This window comes from Panulirus ornatus, chromosome 16 (genome assembly GCF_036320965.1).
Source record: "Panulirus ornatus isolate Po-2019 chromosome 16, ASM3632096v1, whole genome shotgun sequence".
Lineage (NCBI taxonomy): Eukaryota > Metazoa > Arthropoda > Malacostraca > Decapoda > Palinuridae > Panulirus > Panulirus ornatus.
This window is the reverse complement of record NC_092239.1, coordinates 17,560,439-17,585,729: the sequence shown is the minus strand read 5'-3', so window position 1 is coordinate 17,585,729 and position 25,291 is coordinate 17,560,439. Positions and strand designations below refer to the sequence as shown.

The 25,291-nt window shown below is 43.6% G+C and overlaps 1 protein-coding gene across 1 annotated transcript in view; it reads right to left on the bottom strand.

Moving 5' to 3' along the window:
* The window catches only part of LOC139753906 (carboxylic ester hydrolase-like), a 41,763-nt gene that overhangs the window by 15,137 nt on the left and 1,335 nt on the right, over positions 1–25,291 (bottom strand). The window contains exons 2-3 of the mRNA XM_071670864.1: positions 13,946–14,156; positions 10,273–10,434 (exon numbers count right to left, since the gene is read on the bottom strand). Coding sequence (XP_071526965.1) covers positions 10,273–10,434; positions 13,946–14,152 — 369 coding nt within the window. The 5' untranslated portion in view covers positions 14,153–14,156. The remainder of the gene's footprint in view (positions 1–10,272; positions 10,435–13,945; positions 14,157–25,291) is intronic.

The following is a 25,291-nucleotide window of genomic DNA, read 5'->3' as shown; positions in this document are numbered from 1 at the left end:
TTTACATCAAAGGATTTAAGCAACCGAGAAAGTGATGAAGAATTATCGCTAAAAAGGATAACTGAAAGACTTGGTATCGAAGGGAGGTTTGGGTTTAACTCTGTAAAATTTATTCTTTGCCAACTTAAGGGATTTACCAATGAAAGATCTAGGTTACTTGAACTTGGATCCAATAGAATATAGCTTCTCAAACTCATCATTAGATTGTTGACTGCATGAATATAATGTCCTACGGAACATCTACTTGAATGATGATAATTTAACTCTGCCGTGTGGAGCTAAATGATAAGGAATATCTGAACAAACATTGGTATGTTATACTGTATATGCTAAACTTAAACATATTTCTATCCCTTTGAATCATGCAGTCTAGAAATAGGAACATATAATCATTTTCCAATTCTACAGTAAAGTTGATAGAAGGTACTAAGTTGCTAAGTAAAAGGAAAATATTTGTGAATTTTCGTTTGTTAACCAAACACGAAGAACATCATCTACATACCTAAGCCAAATTGCCTTGGCAAGATATCCCTTGGTAATATTGTTTCAAAGAATTCCATGTAAAGATTACCTAATACTGGTGAAGGAGGGTTACCCATCGCCATCCCAAATTATGCTTAGAGATATGGTATGGAGATGTTCCTTAGGGTATTACGCATATACTATCCAAAATCTATTGATGAGTTTTAGAAGATATATTCTGTTGGATCGAAGTTAAAGCATACTAGAACTTTCATTGATAAGGTCCTTAAATTGGCAAAGAATAAATTTTATAGAGTTAAACCTAAACCTCCTCTTGATACCAAGAATTTTTTTCCTTCTCTCTTTTAGTGATGATTCTTCATTACTTCCCATATTGCTTAAATCCTTCAGTACAAATGTAGCCTTCAGCAACAACAACGCTATAAAGGATATCTTAACCAGGTCGATTTGCTACATGCATGGTGAAATGTGTGTGGTCTTAGAATTATCTTTAGCACCCGAAGGTGTTAAAGATTTTTCGGTTGGTGGATGTAGCTTACGTTGACGGCCTTAATGACCTTGGCAGTTCATAGGCCAACAGAACAAACAACCAACCAACCTCAATCAGGAATTCACTAGAAAGGTTCTGCAGGCTATGTTTGCAGAATACCCTGTAAAAATTGTGATATGTCTTATGTTGGGCAGACTGATAAGGATCTTTATGTTAGACGTGACTCAAATGCTTTCTTTCATCATGTTAAAAATCATTACCATTGTATTGACTGGAGTAATGCCAATTCAGTTCTTAACTGTAACTCCTTTACCACGAGAAATGTCATTGAATCTTCTGTTATTGAATACACAAAGAATTGTAACATCGATATTAGCGAAGGTTTATACAAATTGGATAGCTTTATTGTAGGCAATATCTGTAGACATTTCTCTTTCTTGTCACACAATATGATGTTATGACATGCATGTAGCCGGACCTAAAAACACCAACCCGAACACCATCATCCGTTAACACTTGTTTACCAACAGCGTCTTAGCTACGTCTCTTCCTTGTATATCAACAAACTGTTCTATGTCTTCTGACTCATTCTTGTATCTCCCCTTCCGATATGATCACTTACTCGAAAGTGCACTTGGGAACTTATATATATATATATATATATATATATATATATATATATATATATATATATATATATATATATATATATATATTTCTTTTTTTTTTTTTTTTTTTGCTTTGTCGCTGTCTCCCGCGTGTGTGAAGTAGCGCAAGGAAACAGACGAAAGAAATGGCCCAACCCACCCCCATACACATGTATGTACATACGTCCACACACGCAAATATACATACCTACACAGCTTTCCATGGTTTAACCCAGACGCTTCACAGGCCCTGATTCAATCCACTGACACCACGTCAACCCCGGTATACCACATCGATCCAATTCACTCTATTCCTTGCCTTCCTTTCACCCTCCTGCATGTTCAGGCCCCGATCACACAAAATCTTTTTCACTCCATCTTTCCACCTCCAATTTGGTCTCCCACTTCTTCTCGTTCCCTCCACCTCCGACACATATATCCTCTTGGTCAATCTTTCCTCACTCATTCTCTCCATGTGCCCAAACCATTTCAAAACACCCTCTTCTGCTCTCTCAACCACGCTCTTTTTATTTCCACACATCTCTCTTACCCTTACGTTACTTACTCGATCAAACCACCTCACACCACACATTGTCCTCAAACATCTCATTTCCAGCACATCCATCCTCCTGCGCACAACTCTATCCATAGCCCACGCCTCGCAACCGTACAACATTGTTGGAATCACTATTCCTTCAAACAACCATTTTTGCTTTCCGAGATAATGTTCTCGACTTCCACACATTCTTCAAGGCTCCCAGGATTTTCGCCCCCTCCCCCACCCTATGATTCACTGCCGCTTCCATGGTTCCATCCGCTGCCAGATCCACTCCAAGATATCTAAAACATATATCATATATATATATATATATATATATATATATATATATATATATATATATATATATATATATATATATATATTTATATATATCATATATATATATATATATATATATATATATATATATATATATATATATATATATATATATATATATATATATATATATATTTATATATATCATATATATATATATATATATATATATATATATATTTTTTTTTTTTTTTTTTTTTCATACTATTCGCCATTTCCCGCGATAGCGAGGTAGCGTTAAGAACAGAGGACTGGGCCTTTGAGGGAATATCCTCACCTGGCCCCCTTCTCTGTTCCTTCTTTTGGAAAATTAAAAAAAAAACGAGAGGGGAGGATTTCCAGTATATATATATATAAATATATATATATATATATATATATATATATATATATATATATATATATATATATATATATATATATATATATACATTGCAGATATAGGGTGTCTTGGTCGAGGTGGTGTGCAAAGTGAGAGGGTTGGGGAAAATGATTTGGTAAACAGAGAAGAGTTAGTAAAAGCTTTGCGGAAGATGAAAGCCGGCAAGGCAGCAGGTTTGGATGGTACTGCAGTGGAATTTATTAAAAAAGGGGGTGACTGTATTGTTGACTGGTTGGTAAGCTTATTTAATGTATGTATGACTCATGTTGAGGTGCCTGAGGATTGGCGGAATGCGTGTAGTGCCATTGTACAAAGGCAAAGGGGATAAGAGTGAGTGCTCAAATTACAGAGGTATAAGTTTGTTGAGTATTCCTGGTAAATTATATGGGAGGGTATTGATTGAGAGGGTGAAGGCATGTACAGAGCATCAGATTGGGGAAGAGCAGTGTGGTTTCAGAAGTGGTAGAGGATGTGTGGATCAGGTGTTTGCTTTGAAGAATGTATGTGAGAAATACTTAGAAAAGCAAATGGATTTGTTTGTAGCATTTATGGATCTGGAGAAGGCATATGATAGAGTTGATAGAGATGCTCTGTGGAAGGTATTAAGAATATATGGTGTGGGAGGCAAGTTGTTAGAAGCAGTGAAAAGTTTTTATCGAGGATGTAAGGCATGTGTACGTGTAGGAAGAGAGGAAAGTGATTGGGTCTCAGTGAATGTAGGATTGCGGCAGGGGTGTGTGATGTCTCCATGGTTGTTTAATTTGTTTATGGATGGGGTTGTTAGGGAGGTGAATGCAAGAGTTTTGGAAAGAGGGGCAAGAATGAAGTCTGTTGTGGATGAGAGAGCTTGGGAAGTGAGTCAGTTGTTGTTCGCTGATGATACAGCGCTGGTGGCTGATTCATGTGAGAAAGTGCAGAAGCTGGTGACTGACTTTGGTAAAGTGTGTGAAAGAAAAAAGTTAAGAGTAAATGTGAATAAGAGCAAGGTTATTAGGTACAGTAGGGTTGAGGGTCAAGTCAATTGGGAGGTAAGTTTGAATGGAGAAAAACTGGAGGAAGTAAAGTGTTTTAGATATGTGGGAGTAGATCTGGCAGCGGATGGAACCATGGAAGCGGAAGTGAATCATAGGGTGGGGGAGGGGGCGAAAATCCTGGGAGCCTTGAAGAATGTGTGGAAGTCGAGAACATTATCTCGGAAAGCAAAAATGGGTATGTTTGAAGGAATAGTGGTTCCAACAATGTTGTATGGTTGCGAGGCGTGGGCTATGGATAGAGTTGTGCGCAGGAGGGTGGATGTGCTGGAAATGAGATGTTTGAGGACAATGTGTGGTGTGAGGTGGTTTGATCGAGTAAGTAATGTAAGGGTAAGAGAGATGTGTGGAATAAAAAGAGCGTGGTTGAGAGAGCAGAAGCGGGTATTTTGAAATGGTTTGGGCACATGGAGAGAATGAGTGAGGAAAGATTGACCAAGAGGATATATGTGTCGGAGGTGGAGGGAACGAGGAGAAGTGGGAGACCAAATTGGAGGTGGAAAGATGGAGTGAAAAAGATTTTGAGTGATCGGGGCCTGAACATGCAGGAGGGTGAAAGGCGGGCAAGGAATAGAGTGAATTGGATCGATGTGGTATACCGGGGTTGACGTGCTGTCAGTGGATTGAATCAGGGCATGTGAAGCGTCTAGGGTAAACCATGGAAAGCTGTGTGGGGCCTGGATATGGAAGGGGAGCTGTGGTTTCGGGCATTATTGCATGACAGCTGTTGTCTTTTCCTAGCGCTACCCCACACACGTGAGGGGGGAGGGGGATGGTATTCCATGTGTGGTGAGGTGGCGATGGGAATGAATAAAGGCAGACAGTGTGAATTGTGTGCATGGGTATATATGTATGTGTCTGTGTGTGTATATATATGTGTACATTGAGATGTATAGGTATGTATATTTACGTGTGTGGACGTGTGTGTATATACATGTATATGGGGGTGGGTTGGGCCATTTCTTTCGTCTGTTTCCTTGCGCTACCTCGCAAACGCGGGAGACAGCGACAAAGCAAAATAATTGATAAAAAAAAAAAAAAATAAGTAAGGGGAGTGGGGGAGGAATGGGATGTATTTAGGGAATCAGTGATGGATTGCGCAAAAGATGCTTGTGGCATGAGAAGAGTGGGAGGTGGGTTGATTAGAAAGGGTAGTGAGTGGTGGGATGAAGAAGTAAGATTATTAGTGAAAGAGAAGAGAGAGGCATTTGGACGATTTTTGCAGGGAAAAAATGAAATTGAGTGGGAGACGTATAAAAGAAAGAGACAGGAGGTCAAGAGAAAGGTGCAAGAGGTGAAAAAAAGGGCAAATGAGAGTTGGGGTGAGAGAATATCATTAAATTTTAGGGAGAATAAAAAGATGTTCTGGAAGGAGGTAAATAAAGTGCGTAAGACAAGGGAGCAAATGGGAATTTCAGTGAAGGGCGCAAATGGGGAGGTGATAACAAGTAGTGGTGATGTGAGAAGGAGATGGAGTGAGTATTTTGAAGGTTTGTTGAATGTGTTTGATGATAGAGTGGCAGATATAGGGTGTTTTGGTCGAGGTGGTGTGCAAGGTGCGAGGGTTAGGGAAAATGATTTGGTAAACAGAGAAGAGGTAGTAAAAGCTTTGCGGAAGATGAAAGCCGGCAAGGCAGCAGGTTTGGATGGTATTGCAGTGGAATTTATTAAAAAAGGGGGTGACTGTATTGTTGACTGGTTGGTAAGGTTATTTAATGTGTGTATGACTCATGGTGAGGTGCCTGAGGATTGGCGGAATGCGTGCATAGTGCCATTGTACAAAGGCAAAGGGGATAAGAGTGAGTGCTCAAATTACAGAGGTATAAGTTTGTTGAGTATTCCTGGCAAATTATATGGGAGGGTATTGATTGAGAGGGTGAAGGCATGTACAGAGCATCAGATTGGGGAAGAGCAGTGTGGTTTCAGAAGTGGTAGAGGATGTGTGGATCAGGTGTTTGCTTTGAAGAATGTATGTGAGAAATACTTAGAAAAGCAAATGGATTTGTATGTAGCATTTATGGATCTGGAGAAGGCATATGATAGAGTTGATAGAGATGCTCTGTGGAAGGTATTAAGAATATATGGTGTGGGAGGCAAGTTGTTAGAAGCAGTGAAAAGTTTTTATCGAGGATGTAAGGCATGTGTACGTGTAGGAAGAGAGGAAAGTGATTGGTTCTCAGTGAATGTAGGTTTGCGGCAGGGGTGTGTGATGTCTCCATGGTTGTTTAATTTGTTTATGGATGGGGTTGTTAGGGAGGTGAATGCAAGAGTTTTGGAAAGAGGGGCAAGTATGAAGTCTGTTGGGGATGAGAGAGCTTGGGAAGTGAGTCAGTTGTTGTTCGCTGATGATACAGCGCTGGTGTCTGATTCATGTGAGAAAGTACAGAAGCTGGTGACTGAGTTTGGTAAAGTGTGTGAAAGAAGAAAGTTAAGAGTAAATGTGAATAAGAGCAAGGTTATTAGGTACAGTAGGGTTGAGGGTCAATTCAATTGGGAGGTGAGTTTGAATGGAGAAAAACTGGAGGAAGTGAAGTGTTTTAGATATCTGGGAGTGGATCTGGCAGCGGATGGAACCATGGAAGCGGAAGTGGATCATAGGGTGGGGGAGGGGGCGAAAATTCTGGGAGTCTTGAAGAATGTGTGGAAGTCGAGAACATTATCTCGGAAAGCAAAAATGGGCATGTTTTTAAGGAATAGTGGTTCCAACAATGTTGTATGGTTGCGAGGCGTGGACTATGGATAGAGTTGTGCGCAGGAGGATGGATGTGCTGGAAATGAGATGTTTGAGGACAATGTGTGGTGTGAGGTGGTTTGATCGAGTAAGTAACGTAAGGGTAAGAGAGATGTGTGGAAATAAAAAGAGTGTGGTTGAGAGAGCAGAAGAGGGTGTTTTGAAATGGTTTGGTCACATGGAGAGAATGAGTGAGGAAAGATTGACCAAGAGGATATATGTGTCGGAGGTGGAGGGAACGAGGAGAAGAGGGAGACCAAATTGGAGGTGGAAAGATGGAGTGAAAAAGATTTTGTGTGATCGGGGCCTGAACATGCAGGAGGGTGAAAGGAGGGCAAGGAATAGAGTGAATTGGAGCGATGTGGTATACAGGGGTTGACGTGCTGTCAGTGGATTGAATCAAGGCATGTGAAGCGTCTGGGGTAAACCATGGAAAGCTGTGTAGGTATGTATATTTGCGTGTGTGGACGTGTGTATGTACATGTGTATGGGGGGGGGGGGCCATTTCTTTCGTCTGTTTCCTTGCGCTACCTCGCAAACGCGGGAGACAGCGACAAAGTATAAAAAAAAAAATACATCTCAATGTACACATATATATACACACACAGACACGTACATATATACCCATGCACACAATTCACACTGTCTGCCTTTATTCATTTCCATCGCCACCTCGCCACACATGGAATACCATCCCCCTCCCCCCTCATGTGTGCGAGGTAGCACTAGGAAAAGACAACAAAGGCCCCATTCGTTCACACGCAGTCTCTAGCTGTCATGCAATAATGCCCGAAACCACAGCTCCCTTTCCACATACAGGCCCCACACAACTTTCCATGGTTTACCCTAGAAGCTTCACATGCCCTGATTCAATCCTCTGACAGCACGTCAACCCCGGTATACCACATCGATCCAATTTTACTCTATCCCTTGCCCGCCTTTCACCCTCCTGCATGTTCAGGCCCCGATCACACAAAATCTTTATCACTCCATCTTTCCACCTCCAATTTGGTCTCCCACTTCTCCTCGTTCCCTCCACCTCCGACACATATATCCTCTTGGTCAATCTTTCCTCACTCATTCTCTCCATGTGCCCAAACCATTTCAAAACACCCTCTTCTGCTCTCTCAACCACGCTCTTTTTATTTCCACACATCTCTCTTACCCTTACATTACTTACTCGATCAAACCACCTCACACCACACATTGTCCTCAAACATCTCATTTCCAGCACATCCACCCTCCTGCGCACAAGTCTATCCATAGCCCACGCCTCGCAACCATACAACATTGTTGGAACCACTATTCCTTCAAACATACCCATTTTTGCTTTCCGAGATAATGTTCTCGACTTCCACACATTCTTCAAGGCTCCCAGGATTTTAGCCCCCTCCCCCAACCTATGATTCACTTCCGCTTCCATGGTTCCATCCGCTGCCAGATCCACTCCCAGATATCTAAAACACTTTACTTCCTCCAGTTTTTCTCCATTCAAACTTACCTCCCAATTGACTTGACCCTCAACCCTACTGTACCTAATAACCTTGCTCTTATTCACATTTACTCTTAACTTTCTTCTTTCACACACTTTACCAAACTCAGTCACCAGCTTCTGCAGTTTCTCACATGAATCAGCCACCAGCGCTGTATCATCAGCGAACAACAACTGACTCACTTCCCAAGCTCTCTCATCCACAACAGACTTCATACTTGCCCCTCTTTCCAAAGACTCTTGCATTCACCTCCCTAACAACCCCATCCATAAACAAATTAAACAACCATGGAGACATCACACACCCCTGCCGCAAACCTACATTCACTGAGAACCAATCACTTTCCTCTCTTCCTACACGTACACATGCCTTACATCCTCGATAAAAACTTTTCACTGCTTCTAACAACTTGCCTCCCACACCATATATTCTTAATACCTTCCACAGAGCATCTCTATCAACTCTATCATATGCCTTCTCCAGATCCATAAATGCTTCATACAAATCCTTTTGCTTTTCTAAGTATTTCTCACATACATTCTTCAAAGCAAACACCTGATCCACACATCCTCTACCACTTCTGAAACCACACTGCTCTTCCCCAGTCTGATGCTCTGTACATGCCTTCACCCTTTCAATCAATACCCTCCCATATAATCTACCAGGAATACTCAACAAACTTATACCTCTGTAATTTGTGCACTCACTCTTATCCCCTTTGCCTTTGTACAATGGCACTATGCACACATTCCGCCAATCCTCAGGCACCTCACGATGAGTCATACATACATTAAATAACCTTACCAACCAGTCAACAATACAGTCACCCCCTTTTTTAATAAATTCCACTGCAATACCATCCAAACCTGCTGCCTTGCCGACTTTCATCTTCCGCAAAGCTTTTACTACCTCTTCTCTGTTTACCAAATCATTTTCCCTAACCCTCTCTCTTTGCACACCACCTCGACCAAAACACCCTATATCTGCTACTCTATCATCAAACACATTCAACAAACCTTCAAAATACTCACTCCATCTCCTTCTCACATCACCACTACTTGTTATCACCTCCTCATTTGCGCCCTTCACTGACGTTCCTATTTGCTCCCTTGTCTTACGCACTTTATTTACCTCCTTCCAAAACATCTTTTTATTCTCCCTAAAATTTAATGATACTCTCTCACCCCAACTCTCATTTGCCCTCTTTTTCACCTCTTGCACCTTTCTGTTGACCTCCTGTCTCTTTCTTTTATACATCTCCCACTCAATTGCATTTTTTCCCTGCAAAAATTGTCCAGATGCCTCTCTCTTCTCTTTCACTAATAATCTTACTTCTTCATCCCACCACTCACTACCCTTTCTAATCAACCCACCTCCCACGCTTCTCATGCCACAAGCATCTTTTGCGCACTCCATCACTGCTTCCCTAAATACATCCCATTCCTCCCCCACTCCCCTTACTTCCATTGTTCTCACCTTTTTCCATTCTGTACTCAGTCTCTCCTGGTACTTCCTCACACAAGTCTCCTTCCCAAGCTCACTTACTCTCACCACCCTCTTCACCCCAACATCCACTCTTCTTTTCTGAAAACCCATACAAATCTTCACCTTAGCCTCCACAAGATAATGATCAGACTTCCCTCTAATTGCACCTCTCAGCACATTAACATCCAAAAGTCTCTCTTTCGCGCGCCATTTCCCGCTTTAGCGAGGTACCATCAAGAGAACGGAGCCTTTGAGAGAAAATCCTCATTTGGCCCCCTTCTCTGTTCCTTCTCTTGGAAAATTAAAAACTGGAGGAGAGGATATCGAGTCCCCCGCTCCCTCCCCTCTTAGTCGCCTTCTACGACACGCAGGGAATACGGGGGAAGTATTCTCTCTCTCCTATTCACGGATATATATATTGAGATAACCTTGATCACGGCGTCAGTTGCCCAAGCCATCATAGCCAACATAAAAAATTGAAGAACACCCCGTTAAAGAAGTTCACAAGAACTTCACACTCAGGTTCTGTGTGTTCACTTGCCAGTGGCTTTACCTAAACCCTTTGCATTCTGTATGCCGGTCAACATTTGGTAGGCTATTACTCGTAAAATAATTAGAAATGAAACATTAGCTTTATCCTCCCGGTTTACCATGGGCGTGAAGACGTTGAGGTAAAGACAGTCCTCCGAGCCAAACACGTCCTCGTCAGTCATCGTCCCCATTTTCAGCTTCACGAGTGATATCTGGAAGCACGGCTCTGGCTGGGAGGTCCCGTTCCAGATGCCCTCCCAGGGATCCGCCTCAACAGGGTCCTGCAGGTCAGATCGGTTGCCAGTGGTTGCACAAAGTCTTCGGTAGGAGAAACAAATCCGGCAGAAATTATGTGGAAAAAAAAATGTATAATGAGTGGACAACAGTAGCTGAAACATCAGCTCTCTGTTGTTTTTGTGTGATGGATCAGGTGAGATGAACTGATTTTAGTCGGTAGTTCGCCAGAGACTCATTTTGTGAGAATATATCTCACCAAGTGATGCAGCAATCCTCTCTCTCTCTCTCTCTCTCTCTCTCTCTCTCTCTCTCTCTCTCTCTCTCTCTCTCTCTCTCTCTCTCTCTCCCTCTCTCTCTCTCTCCCTCTCTCTCTCTCTCTCTCTCTCTCTCTCTCTCTCTCTCTCTCTCTCTCTCTCTCTCTCTCTCTCTCTCTCTCTCTCTCTCTCTCTCTCTCATGTTCGTGTCTGAAGAATATATCTGATGAAGAGATTTTGCACTTCTGACGTGTGCATGAGACGTACGAGTGGACAGGAGTCTACGACTTCCACTTGTTGTGTGGTTCAGTGTGTGGGTTGGAACCCCGCCCACCGCGGCGTGTAAAACCACTTCCATCCACCAAAGACTTTTTCTTTATGTTTCGTATCCCCGGGGATTTACTATTCAGAGATGAACAGAACATAGCACAAGTGGATGTGTTGTATTCCACTTTATCAGTGAACACTAAAGAAAGTGTATAATTTCGTTATGTGTAGGAAATGGGGATCGAGGAAAAGCAATTCAGTGTTCATACATCTTTTTTCATACGTGTGGCGCAACATTGAAGGGGAATGTGTAATTGTATCTGATGATGGCCACAGGTGCCTGTGACACAGGTGAAAGGAGAGAGAGAGAGAGTTACACAGATACATAGACCACCACAGACACAAGGTCCAAGGAGGTGGTCTGGCCTTGACACTACTTGGAGAAAAAATGCAGTTCCCTTGAAAACTGGAAAGCAGGCAGAAGAATACCTTGCAAGGTTAATTTTCCAGAGAGGAATCTTTTTTCATGGGAAAGTCATAAGGTAGAATAAACATGAATATGTCATGCATCCCTTCACGTTTTGTTATAAAGATAATAATAACGATGAAAGTGAGCTCCAGCCTCTCCACTGACCATATTATTCCTGGTGGTGAAGAATGATACAATCATTCTCAATTACTCTCTCAAAGCAGGTGACGTGGGTTAATCAATGTACCGCAACATGGCCAGGTAGAGATGAGTGGTTGAGAAGGTAGCATGATATACCACTGCGTTATGATGACTGATTAAATGAATTATTCAATACTGGAGAGTGACAAGTGATGATCAAGCCCACTATTGAGGATATTCAAGGTGTTGCTCTGAACAATATCGCTAGTAAAAAGAATATTTCGGACAGTCCAGAAAACTCGGTGACCTCTAGTTTTAGTCCATGTCTCTCGTCGGTAATGCCGGCGCTACTGTAAGGAGAAATATTGAATATGGACGTCGTCGAATCGTTTAAGTATTTTAAAACTACTGATTTACCCCAAAGGAGCCTCTTGCTTCGGGAGAACAAGTTTAATTCTAGCAGTCTCTCTCGTATTATTTGTTACGCAAGAAAGAAATCAATGCAGTTGCTCTTCGCTGCACGGCTTCCAATTTAAGAATATCCTCGCTTAAATGGGGGTCCAAAATTACACTGCATATTCGAAGGTATGGTCTAACTAGATTTAGGTATAGTGGCAGTATCACATCATTGTTGCTCTTGTACGTTAAGTTTCTGTTAATGAATTCTAACATCCTGTTTGCTTTCTGGAGAGAATTTGAAGTGGTTGGAGACAGTAACCCCTAGATCCCTCACCCCTAGAGGTGTCTTTTATCCTGTGTCCCATCCGTTCGTAATCATGTTTTATGTTGAGGTTTCCAACTTGTAACTGCTGACATTTAGTTAGATCCTCTTGTAATCTTAGCCTATATTCTTATATCAATATGGCACTGCCGATGTTTGTGTTATCTGCAAATTTGAACACTAGGTTCTGTGGCCCTACATCAATATCGTTAATGTATTTGATAAAAAGTATAGGCCCAAGTACGGATCCCTGGGGTACTCCACTAGTAATAGGTGACCGCAGTGATGATTTCTCGTTCATTACGACTCTGATTCCTGTCATATGACCAAGCTTCAATCCAATTTCCTATGCAACAAGTAATCCCCAAGGCCTAGACTTCATGCATCAATTTGATGTGGAGGACTTTGTCGAATGCTTTGTGGAAGTCCCCAGATATATATCTATTGCTTTAGTCTTGTCGTGGGTATTGAATGATGTATGGTAAAATTCAAGGAGGTTTGTAAAGCATGACCCGCGCCTTCTAAAGCCATGCTGTGTATTATTGATCAGGCTCTGTTCTTCAAGGTAGGCTACCATTTTGTCTTTAATAATCGACTTCAGAAATTTACATATAACTGATGTAAGGCTAATAGGACGATAACTGCCAGGCAGATCGCGGCTTCCCATTTTGTATATACGAATGACGTCTGCCAGTTTCCCGTCCTGTTCGACTATTCCATCCTGGAGAGATGAATTGAAAATATACGGTAATGGTCCGGCAAGTTCGTGTTTGACGTTTTTAATTACTCATGGATAGAAACGATCAGGACCTTGGATTTCATTAGTCTTCGACTTATGTATCTGTGTTCGTACTTCTCTCACCGCGACGGTAAATTCTTGTATCGTGTGAGTGCTATTCATCACTATCTCAAAATTCGTTTCGTTGCTTACTAGCGTAAAAGCAGAACTAAAAATCTTGTTCAGGGCTGTTGCTATGCTTTTATCGTCCACAGTGGGTTCCCCACACTCAATTACTAAGGGTCCAATGCCACTTAAATGTTTCTCATCACTGATATATCTATAAAATCTTTTAGGATCTCTATTACTGTCTCTTACAAAGCTCACTTCATACTCTCTCTTGGCTTGTTTGATAAGGTCTTTTACCTGTCTTCTGATTGTGTTATATCGCGTTGCAATATTTGGGTAAGTCGTCTGATTTCTGAAGCTTATAGAATCCATTTTTCGCCGTATATCTCTTGTGATATCTTAAGAGTACCATTCAAGCTTGTTGTTGGTTTTATTGTTTCTATCGTGCATGGGGAGGAATACGACTTGACGGTGCATAAACTGACGCTTAAAGCTGGCAAATAGTTCCTCTAGGCAGCCCCCCCCTCCCCCCCTAAAATCCACCCTTTTAAATTTAGGGGTAATAATATTGGTCTTAGAGGGGGGGGGGTCGGTTTTGATATTTAGAGAGAGAGAGAGAGAGAGAGAGAGAGAGAGAGAGAGAGAGAGAGAGAGAGAGAGAGAGAGAGAGAGAGAGAGAGAGAGAGAGAGAGTTAAGACCAACGTGACTGATTCGCCTTATCACGGAGACTACTTTCTGACGGACGTGGACAATGCAAAGGAGTTTCATGACACCCTCACTGACAACCTTGTGACAACAAACTACAGGAAAAATGAGTGCTCACATACGATCAGATTTATAAGAGGCTTCTCTTACCTGGAGGCGTAGTTCCCCTACGGGAGGCTTGGCATAGGGAATAGAGTAGTAGGAGAAGAAAGGATTTCCTTTCTCAGAATATTCCTTGATGCCCCTGACGGTGCCTTGTGCCGTGTGGACAAGCAGGGGGTCGGGTTCTTCCCACCCATAGAACTTAAACACCACGACCCCCACCAACACCACTGCAATCACCTTGGCCGTTGGCATGATTCTGAGGAGAGAGAGGGACAGATTGGGAGGCGTAGTTATGTCATTCGTGAAACCTGACACCTTTTGTGAATATCATTAAATTCTAGCGAACCAGTTTCAACCGTCAGGTTACACTAAGGATTCCTGGGATAATATCATCAAAATGACCAGACGTCCCGTGACCGTAAATGTTCCCTTCATCAAAATTACTACTAGCAAGTTATATGACTGTATGGGCGTTTTTGCTGTCCCAGTGCATACCTGAGTAAATAACAAAAGGTCTAATGCGATTTTGAAGAATAAGTAATAAATTTGTTGATTATGGACTGTTATAAGAGTCACATGTAGCCGACCCAAGCACTACTCTTACATAATGCCCTTCACATTCGTGTATCAACCTCCAGATGCGTAACTCCATGAGCATATTCTTATTTAGGATGTATCATGACATGACAGTAATTTGTCTTAATACTGAACTATACTGAGTTACATTTATATGCAGACTTAAGGTCCAAGCCTAGTCTGGCCCTAACACCACTGAGGAAGATGTAATTCCCTTAAATGCAGTAGAAGACAAGGGTGGGAGAGCCAATGCCCTCTGCCCACCTTCCACTCCCTCCGGCAACACGACGGACGGTAAACAGGTAAAAAACATACCATGAAGGATCAACATGCCTGAAGAAAGTTTTCCTAGAAACGTCAGAAGGCAGAATGAACTTGAACACGTCACGCATCATTTTGTTATAAAAGATAATAGTAAGGATGAACTTTTGAGCTCGCAACTTTCCAGGTCTGAACTACTCCTGATGTGGATGATAAAGAAATTCCTTCTTGTTCACTTCAAGATGGTGGTCACACGGGGTGATTACTGCTGGGAGGTTGCCGCAGCGTGGCCAAGGCGAGACCTCTGGTTGAGAAAGCTACATGATTTACCGCGACGTTCTGATCTTTGGTTAAAAAGAATGATATGCTACCAGAGAATGACAGATGATGATCAAGCCGAATTGTAGACATATTAACAATGCTGCGCTGAATATGTTCTGGATATAGGAACGATGAAACAAAGACGCAGGTGAAGACATGACCAGTGAGTTTATCCACAAACAAACAAGATACACAGGTGAGGTCAAGTGAGACACGAGGGAGTGTGTTGACTGCCCCAGAACTAGTTGCTTCTGCTGACGTAGGGCATGACGCTCTTCCAGACAAGGAGACGAGCGTAATACATTGCGTTATGGACATTACGTGTAATGCTACATGAGACGTAATGTTATACAAGGGAATAAATGCATTACATTAACTTCCTTCAGCTCCCTCTTGGGAGACTCCGACCTGGTGCGGACTTGGATGTCTAGGCGATCTACTGGCTTACGTCCGCGGTAGCTACGTCTGGGTGGTGGTCTGTGTGTGTGTGTGTGTGTGTGTGTGTGTGTGTGTTTGTGTGTGAGTGTGTGTGTGTGTGTGTGTGTGTGTGTGTGTGTGTGTGTGTGTGTGTGTGTAGGGGAGGGGGAAGTTGGAGGCAAAAACGAACCTTATGCTCACTTCCCACGCAGGCTGTTATCTTCCCGTCGTCACTAGCGTGTGGGGAGGAGGCAGGCGGGTTTGGATTGGTGGTGAAGGGTATGTGATGTGGCCTCATGAAACAGCGGTTTCTCCAACATCCTCTACCACTGGGGAGCTTCATGTGGTAGTCCCTGTGGCGACCTATGCCTACATATGTCCCTGCTGTGTTTCAACGCTTCGTGACGGGATCTTGTATGTGGACAGGCTCACCAAGCTTGGGTAGGGCTGGGAGTGGGCGGTGTTGTAATAGTACTCCTCCGCCTTCTGCTGCAGTGTGAGCTGTCCTGCATCACACTCGTCCGCTGCGTCCTGCCACTCAGGAGCGGCGGTGTGCTGTCACGGCTGTACGCAGCGGGTGACCGGCCGTCTAGGCAGCCATTATTGGTGCTCTTGACGATGAGGTGCTTCACCTACTTCACACAGGCCTCAGCATAACCGTTGGCTGGCGGGTAATGCGGTCATGAGACGTGGTGAGTCACGCCCCAACGCTTGAGGAAGGCACGAAATTCGAAGCTGGAGAACTGAGGTCCACCGGCCGTGTGGAGACGGACAGGTACGCCCATATTTACGAAGGTGCGGAGTAGCTTGATGGTGTCTCGTGATGTTGCGTCTTCTCCGCATTCGCCAACGTGTGGCCACTCAGACAGACGATCAGCATACAGCAGAAATTCCCTCCTGCCTGCGAGAACAGGTCAGCACAGACGCCCTTGAAAGGTCGGGGGGATGGAGGCGGCTCACTCATTCTTTACCTGGAATGGCTGTAGGGTCTAGCACGCGTCATGTGCGTGCACGGTGTTCACGCGGTCACCACGCCGTCCGCCAGGCGCGGCGCTCCGTGGCCTCAATGCCTCGGGGAGAGTCGTAAAGGCGGGACAGATCGATGCGGCAAAGTGCGACACGGGAGGATGATTCGTGCCGCACTTTGCCTCAGCGTTCTGTCCCGCCTTACGACTCTCCCAGAGACATAGAGGCATAGCCGGGCGCCGTGAAGAACGAGACCTTCGTCAGTAGCCAGGCTGTCTCGTATTTTCCCGTAGCCCCGTAGTGCTGCTGGGACTTTTTTCCCGTCCGTGGGAAAACCTGCGATAACAGCGTGGTGGAGTTGACGGCAGGTGTCGTCCTGGATGACGGGGGTCACGGAGGTGATCGAGGGGACGCGACGACACATTGATTATGTGCCGGTGTCCCCAGCAGATTTATTTTGCACCCCATGCTCATCCTGTGAGCGGCAGCGCAAAAGGATAACCGGGGGTCACAAAGTCTTATGATAGGACTTACAGTTCTGCGTAGTGATCCAGATAGTGTTGTCTCCAAAGAATTGTTAAACCATATATGCCATGGCGCAAGTGAATCTGAATGGATCCAAAGAACAGCCAACCACATGACAATTTTTGGTGCACATAATTCGTAAAAAATTAGGAAGCAGCAACATTTCCTGCCTCCCTGGCAGATAATTCCCTTTGACGTCACCACACCTACTTATGCAACGAAGATACTGATTACTTATAATCGTTACCTTCAACACTTAGCTAAGACCAGTGCTCTTGAACATATACAGAAACTCTAGACTCCTGCGACTCTGCCACTGGGAGGGCAGGCAGTGCTGCCATTGTGATCCAACCCAATGGTAATAGATTAGAGAAAAATGATGCAATAAACAACTGGACATCTACTCTACACACTGAATTGTTCGATATACTTATCGTCCTTGAGCAGATAGAAACCACTTCCACAGACAGCTTAATTATCTCTGATTCCTTATCTTCACTACTTGCCCTGAGCACCGTGATGTCAGAACGTAATATGCTGGTCTCTGAAGCCAGACACATTCAGACGTTATTGCTCAAGGGATTCAAATCGACGAGACAGCCCTGGCCATCATGCAGCTGCGTAAGAAGTAAGTGAAATTCGCCACTGACTCGAAGTCAGCCAGGGTCGGGTCATCCACAAATGCGCGTCGGAGATTGGATGCTCTCTCCCTTTACTCCACACTGTCGTGAAGGAAAACTATGTCGTCTTCTCCTTCAGACACTAGAGACGTGGGTTCTCCACAGCATTTAGTTATCTAATCGTTTATAATGGGCACCAGCGGCTTGCGATCGATGACGAGATCGTAGTGTGGTGAACCCAACAGATACGTCTTCATGGCCAACACAGCGGCCACGATTTCTAACTCCACAATAGCATATCTAGTCTGCACGTCGCATAGACAACGAGAGCTACACTGCCATCAGCCTCTAATTGTCACTGTGGTGCTGAGGATGGGCACAGCCCACGCCTTTCAGACGTGAAGCGTCAGTCTGCAGAACTATAGGAAGGGTAAGATCGAAGTGGGCGAGAACTGGAGTCGAGGCCAGGGATTGTTTTACTTTCTCGAATGGTGTGTGGTTGTCGGGGGTCCACACGAAATCATTCCTGGGCCTGAGGAGGGAGCGGAGGGTGTCTGCCGCCGTTGTTATGCTCGAGGTGAAGTCTGCTGGCTGGCTGTTTCACGAGACCCATGAATGACCTGAGGTCCGTGATGTTGGTGGGGATATCCGCGATCGCACTCATCTTACCTGGGTCTGCAGTCACACCCTCGGCTGTGATGCCATACCCACACAACTCAGCAGACTGGCTGCCATACGCAAACTTGCTGCGGTTCATGGTTATGCCGTGTTTGTGGCATCGTTTGAAGGATCTACCGGACATGTTGACGGTGGACTTTGTAGGCTGAGTCCCAGACGAGTATGTCGACCACGTCTTTGGCAGAGTTATTGACGACGCCTTCAAGTGCTGTAAAATTCGTCCTCTGTGGACACGAATGCCATGGGAGCCACGTGGAAACTTGTAGCGTCCCCACGGCATGATGAAGGTGAGTGGCTGCGCCTCTTCTGCTAGCTAAAGCTGCCAGAGGAGCCAGAGGTGACCTCCATGGCGGCGTTGCGTAATGTTGGGGCCATGTTTGGATGGCCAGGGAGATGGCCCGTGGAATGTCGAGTGCAAAGGACTATACCTCTTCCTGCAAGTGGATCATCATGGGCGGGCCAACTGCTCGGCGCTGGGGACATCAGGGTTAACATCGGCCGGACATCGGCTGTGGAGCGACTCAGTCTGCTTGGGATAGTAACAGAGATGATCTTGATGGCTCTGGCATCATATCAGGAGAGCAGTGCGTCATGTATGTCTCGGAATACGTCGACGGTGGTGTCGGTTGACGCATTTCTCAGGGTGAGAATTGCCTTGAATGATCCCACACGCGACGATATACTGATGTTTGCCACGAGAACCTCGTCTTGCGGAAAGGAGAGGCCTGACTGGCGGAGACCAAGCCGATGCAGTGCGATGGCTGTCATATCTGCGCCGGTGTCAGGCACGCACCGCAGATGCACGCAGATGCCTTGGACGTGTCAGGTAAAAAGAACTCCCTCGTTGACATTGGATGCGCGACGGTCGGCAGGGTACTTGTGGACGACACAGCTTCAGACATCAGGCAGCTTTTACCTGTCGGTTTGTTGTTGTTGTCGCGGAATGTCTACGAATCTTGTAGTTTCTTGTGACACACATTCCTGACCCCACTTACAAAGCCACGTAGGAATGGTAAAACAAATACGCTGGTGAAGACGTGACACCTAAGTGTGACGCTGAGGTATTTCAGATGCCCAAACGAAGGCAGGATAAGATTAAACTGATGGGCGATAGATATACGTACCAGATATCTTGCTCTTACAGAGTGATTATTCAAGGAAGAGTTGAAAGCTTACAAATCTCTCGAAGCTGTACAAGTCAGCTGTTAGTGGATGAGTGAAAAGTGTGGGTATAATTGGGGTTCATATGGATTTTTCAGTCGTGTGAATGGTAATAGTGAACAGCTTTTGGAGTTGTGTCCTGAAAAAGAACTTGTCACTAGGAATACCTGGTTTGAAAAGAGGGATATACGCAAGTATACGTATATGAGAAGGAAAGATGGTCAGTGGGCATTACTGGATTACATACTTATTGTTAGGAGTGCAAAAGAGAGATACGTATACGGAGCTAGAGGAGTGGGTGAGGAATGAGAAGTACTTAATGAAGCAGTGATGGCACGTGTAAGAGATGCATGTAGCAAACATAAGGTTGGAGATGGTAAGCATAAGGTGGGAAATGGCCCGGTTGAATTACATAGTGAGTGATTAGATAAAGTTTTTAGTGAAAAAGAAAGGAAAGGAATATAGGTGGTACTTACAAGGAAGGGGTGCAAATGATTGGGAGATATACAAGAAATAGGGCAGAGTGTCAAGGAAGATAAAGAGGTTCAAAAAGAGGGAATTAGAGTTGGGATGAGCATCAATAGATTTTTGGGAGGATAAGAAGGAGATTAATAGTATGTGAAAAACAAGTGGACAGATGTGAATATCGATGAAGGGGTAAAACGGGGATGTGGTGACAGGCAGTGACGAAGCAAGGAGGAGATGGAGTAAGTATTATGAAGGACTGTTGAATGTGTATGATGATAGGGTAGCAGACGTCTCGGTGTTTTCGCCGGAGAAATGAGATATGCGAAGCAAGAGTCATAGAGAGTGGTTTGGAGAAGCGAGAAGATGGAGGTGAAAGCCTTGCGTAAAATGAAATATGGCAGGGCGGCTGGAATGGATGAAATTCCAGTTGACTTTCTTGAGAGAGGAAGTGACTTTGTTGTTGATTGGTTAGTTAGGATTTTTCTGTATGGATCATGATGAGTAGCCTGAAGATTGCCGGAACGCATGTATATTGCCATTGTACAAAAGCAAGAGGGATAAAGATGTTGTTCAAATTATATGCATATAAGTTTGTTAAGGGTACCGGGTGAATTGTATGCAAGAGGAGTGACTGGAAGGATGAAGGCAGGTACAGAGCATTAGATTGGGAAGGAACAATGTGGTTTCAGAAGTGGTAGAGGATGTGTGGGTTAGGTGCTTGATTTAAATAATGTGCGTGAGAAGCACTTACAGAGACAGAAGGATTTATATGTGGCATGTATGGATCTGTAGAAAGCATTTAATAGGAATGATAGAGATGCCTTGTAGAAGGTTTTAGACATATATGGTGTGCGAGGAAAGCTGCTACAAGCAGTGAGAAGTTTTTATCAAGAGTGTAAGGCGTGTGTACAAGTTGGAAGAGAGGTGATTGAGTGATTCCAAGAGGCGTGTGATGTCTCCATGGCTGATTGCTTTTTTTTTTTTTTTTTTTTTTACATAAATGAGGCAGAGAGGGAGGTAAATGTGAGAGTCTTGGAGAAAGGTGTGAGTAAGCGGTCTCGAGGGGATGAGGGGGCCTAGGAAGTAAGTCAATTGTTTTTGCTGGTGGCGGATTCGAGTGAGAAACTGCAGTTGATGACTGAATCTGGGAAAGTGTGCGAACGGAGGAAGTTGAATGTAAATTTGAATAAAAGCAAGTTCATTAGGTTTAGCAAGGTCGGGAAAAACCATGTGCGACCTTGTTGTGGATAGGGTGCTGTGGTTTCAGTGCACTGCACATGACAGTTAGAGAATCAATGTGGGTGAACACGGCCTTTCTTCGTCTGTTCTTAGCAGTACCTAACGCGGGAAACGGCGGACACGTATGTTCTATAAAAGTGCGCGTTCATATGCTCTTTGTTCATATATATATATATATATATATATATATATATATATATATATATATATATATATATATATATGTATATATATTTTTTCTTTTTTTTGCCGCTGTCTCCCGCGTTTGCGAGGTAGCGCAAGGAAACAGACGAAAGAAATGGCCCAACCCACCCCCATACACATGTATATACATACGTCCACACACGCAAATATACATACCTATACAGCTTTCCATGGTTTACCCCAGACGCTTCACATGCCCTGATTCAATCCACTGACAGCACGTTAACCCCGGTATACCACATCGATCCAATTCACTCTATTCCTTGCCCTCCTTTCACCCTCCTGCATGTTCAGGCCCCGATCACACAAAATCTTTTTCACTCCATCTTTCCACCTCCAATTTGGTCTCCCACTTCTCCTCGTTCCCTCCACCTCCGACACATATATCCTCTTGGTCAATCTTTCCTCACTCATTCTCTCCATGTGCCCAAACCATTTCAAAACACCCTCTTCTGCTCTCTCAACCACGCTCTTTTTATTTCCACACATCTCTCTTACCCTTACGTTACTTACTCGATCAAACCACCTCACACCACACATTGTCCTCAAACATCTCATTTCCAGCACATCCATCCTCCTTCGCACAGCTCTATCCATAGCCCACGCCTCGCAACCATACAACATTGTTGGAACCACTATTCCTTCAAACATACCCATTTTTGCTTTCCGAGATAATGTTCTCGACTTCCACACATTCTTCAAGGCTCCCAGGATTTTCGCCCCCTCCCCCACCCTATGATCCACTTCCGCTTCCATGGTTCCATCCGCTGCCAGATCCACTCCCAGATATCTAAAACACTTTACTTCCTCCAGTTTTTCTCCATTCAAACTTACCTCCCAATTGACTTGACCCTCATCCCTACTGTACCTAATAACCTTGCTCTTATTCACATTTACTCCTAACTTTCTTCTTTCACACACTTCACCAAACTCAGTCACCAGCTTCTGCAGTTTCTCACATGAATCAGCCACCAGCGCTGTATCATCAGCGAACAACAACTGACTCACTTCCCAAGCTCTCTCATCCACAACAGACTTCATACTTGCCCCTCTTTCCAAAACTCTTGCATTCACCTCCCTAACAACCCCATCCATAAACAAATTAAACAACCATGGAGACATCACACACCCCTGCCGCAAGCCTACATTCACTGAGAACCAATCACTTTCCTCTCTTCCTACACGTACACATGCCTTACATCCTCGATAAAAACTTTTCACTGCTTCTAACAACTTGCCTCCCACACCATATATTCTTAATACCTTCCACAGAGCATCTCTATCAACTCTATCATATGCCTTCTCCAGATCCATAAATGCTACATACACATCCATTTGTATGTATATATATATATATATATATATATATATATATATATATATATATATATATATATATATATATATATATATAAATAATATATATAATATAATATATATGATATACTATATATAAATAGATTATACATTTCCCTTTTCCATAGCCAGAGGTTGAACCATTATGTGACATTCATTTTCTCATTTCATTTCAAGCTAGAAGTTTCAGTTTTCTAAATTATTTCTTACTTTTTTCATATGTATATATATGTATATGTGTGTGTGTGTATATGTGCGTGTGTATGTGTATGTATATATATATATGTATGTATATATATATTGTCCCTGGGGATAGGGGTGAAAGAATACTTCCTACGCATTCCTCGCGTGTCGTAGAAGGCGACTAGAGGGGACGGGAGCGGAGGGCCAGAAATCCTCCCCTCCTTGTATTTTTTAACTTTCTAAAATGGGAAACAGAAGAAGGAGTCACGCGGGGAGTGCTCATCCTCCTCGAAGGCTCAGACTGGGGTGTCTAAATGTGTGTGGATGTAACCAAGATGTGAAAAAAGGAGAGATAGGTAGTATGTTTGAGGAAAGGAACCTGGATGTTTTGGCTCTGAGTGAAACGAAGCTCAAGGGTAAAGGGGAAGAGTGGTTTGGGAATGTCTTGGGAGTAAAGTCAGGGGTTAGTGAGAGGACAAGAGCAAGGGAAGGAGTGGCAGTACTCCTGAAACAGGAGTTGTGGGAGTATGTGATAGAATGTAAGAAAGTAAATTCTCGATTAATATGGGTAAAACTGAAAGTTGATGGAGAGAGATGGGTGATTATTGGTGCATATGCACCTGGGCATGAGAAGAAAAATCATGAGAGGCAAGTGTTTTGGGAGCAGCTGAATGAGTGTGTTAGTGTTTTGATGCACGAGACCGGGTTATAGTGATGGGTGATTTGAATGCAAAGGTGAGTAATGTGGCAGTTGAGGGAATAATTGGTATACATGGGGTGTTCAGTGTTATAAATGGAAATGGTGAAGAGCTTGTAGATTTATGTGCTGAAAAAGGACTGGTGATTGGGAATACCTGGTTTAAAAAGCGAGATATATATAAGTATACGTATGTAAGTAGGAGAGATGGCCAGAGAGCGTTATTGGATTACGTGTTAATTGACAGGCGCGCGAAAGAGAGACTTTTGGATGTTAATGTGCTGAGAGGTGCAACTGGAGGGATGTCTGATCATTATCTTGTGGAGGCTAAGGTGAAGATTTGTATGGGTTTTCAGAAAAGAATAGTGAATGTTGGGGTGAAGAGGGTGGTGAGAGTAAGTGACCTTGGGAAGGAGACTTGTGTGAGGAAGTACCAGGAGAGACTGAGTATAGAATGGAAAAAGGTGAGAACAATGGAAGTAAGGGGAGTGGGGGAGGAATGGGATGTATTTAGGGAATCAGTGATGGATTGCGCAAAAGATGCTTGTGGCATGAGAAGAGTGGGAGGTGGGTTGATTAGAAAGGGTAGTGAGTGGTGGGATGAAGAAGTAAGATTATTAGTGAAAGAGAAGAGAGAGGCATTTGGACGATTTTTGCAGGGAAAAAATGCAATTGAGTGGGTGGTGTATAAAAGAAAGAGACAGGAGGTCAAGAGAAAGGTGCAAGAGGTGAAAAAGAGGGCAAATGAGAGTTGGGGTGAGAGAGTATCATTAAATTTTAGGGAGAATAAAAAGGTGTTCTGGAAGGAGGTAAATAAAGTGCGTAAGACAAGGGAGCAAATGGGAACTTCAGTGAAGGGCGCAAATGGGGAGGTGATAACAAGTAGTGGTGATGTGAGGAGATGGAGTGAGTATTTTGAAGGTTTGTTGAATGTGTTTGATGATAGAGTGGCAGATATAGGGTGTTTTGGTCGAGGTGGTGTGCAAAGTGAGAGGGTTGGGGAAAATGATTTGGTAAACAGAGAAGAGGTAGTAAAAGCTTTGCGGAAGATGAAAGCCGGCAAGGCAGCAGGTTTGGATGGTATTGCAGTGGAATTTATTAAAAAAGGGGGTGACTGTATTATTGGTAAGGTTATTTAATGTATGTATGACTCATGGTGAGGTGCCTGAGGATTGGCGGAATGCGTGCATAGTACCATTGTACAAAGGCAAAGGGGATAAGAGTGAGTGCTCAAATTACAGAGGTATAAGTTTGTTGAGTATTCCTGGTAAATTATATGGGAGGGTATTGATTGAGAGGGTGAAGGCATGTACAGAGCATCAGATTGGGGAAGAGCAGTGTGGTTTCAGAAGGGGTAGAGGATGTGTGGATCAGGTGTTTGCTTTGAAGAATGTATGTGAGAAATACTTAGAAAAGCAAATGGATTTGTATGTAGCATTTATGGATCTGGAGAAGGCATATGATAGAGTTGATAGAGATGCTCTGTGGAAGGTATTAAGAATATATGGTGTGGGAGGAAAGTTGTTAGAAGCAGTGAACAGTTTTTATCGAGGATGTAAGGCATGTGTACGTGTGGGAAGAGAGGAAAGTGATTGGTTCTCAGTGAATGTAGGTTTGCGGCAGGGGTGTGTGATGTCTCCATGGTTGTTTAATTTGTTTATGGATGGGGTTGTTAGGGAGGTGAATGCAAGAGTTTTGGAAAGAGGGGCAAGTATGAAG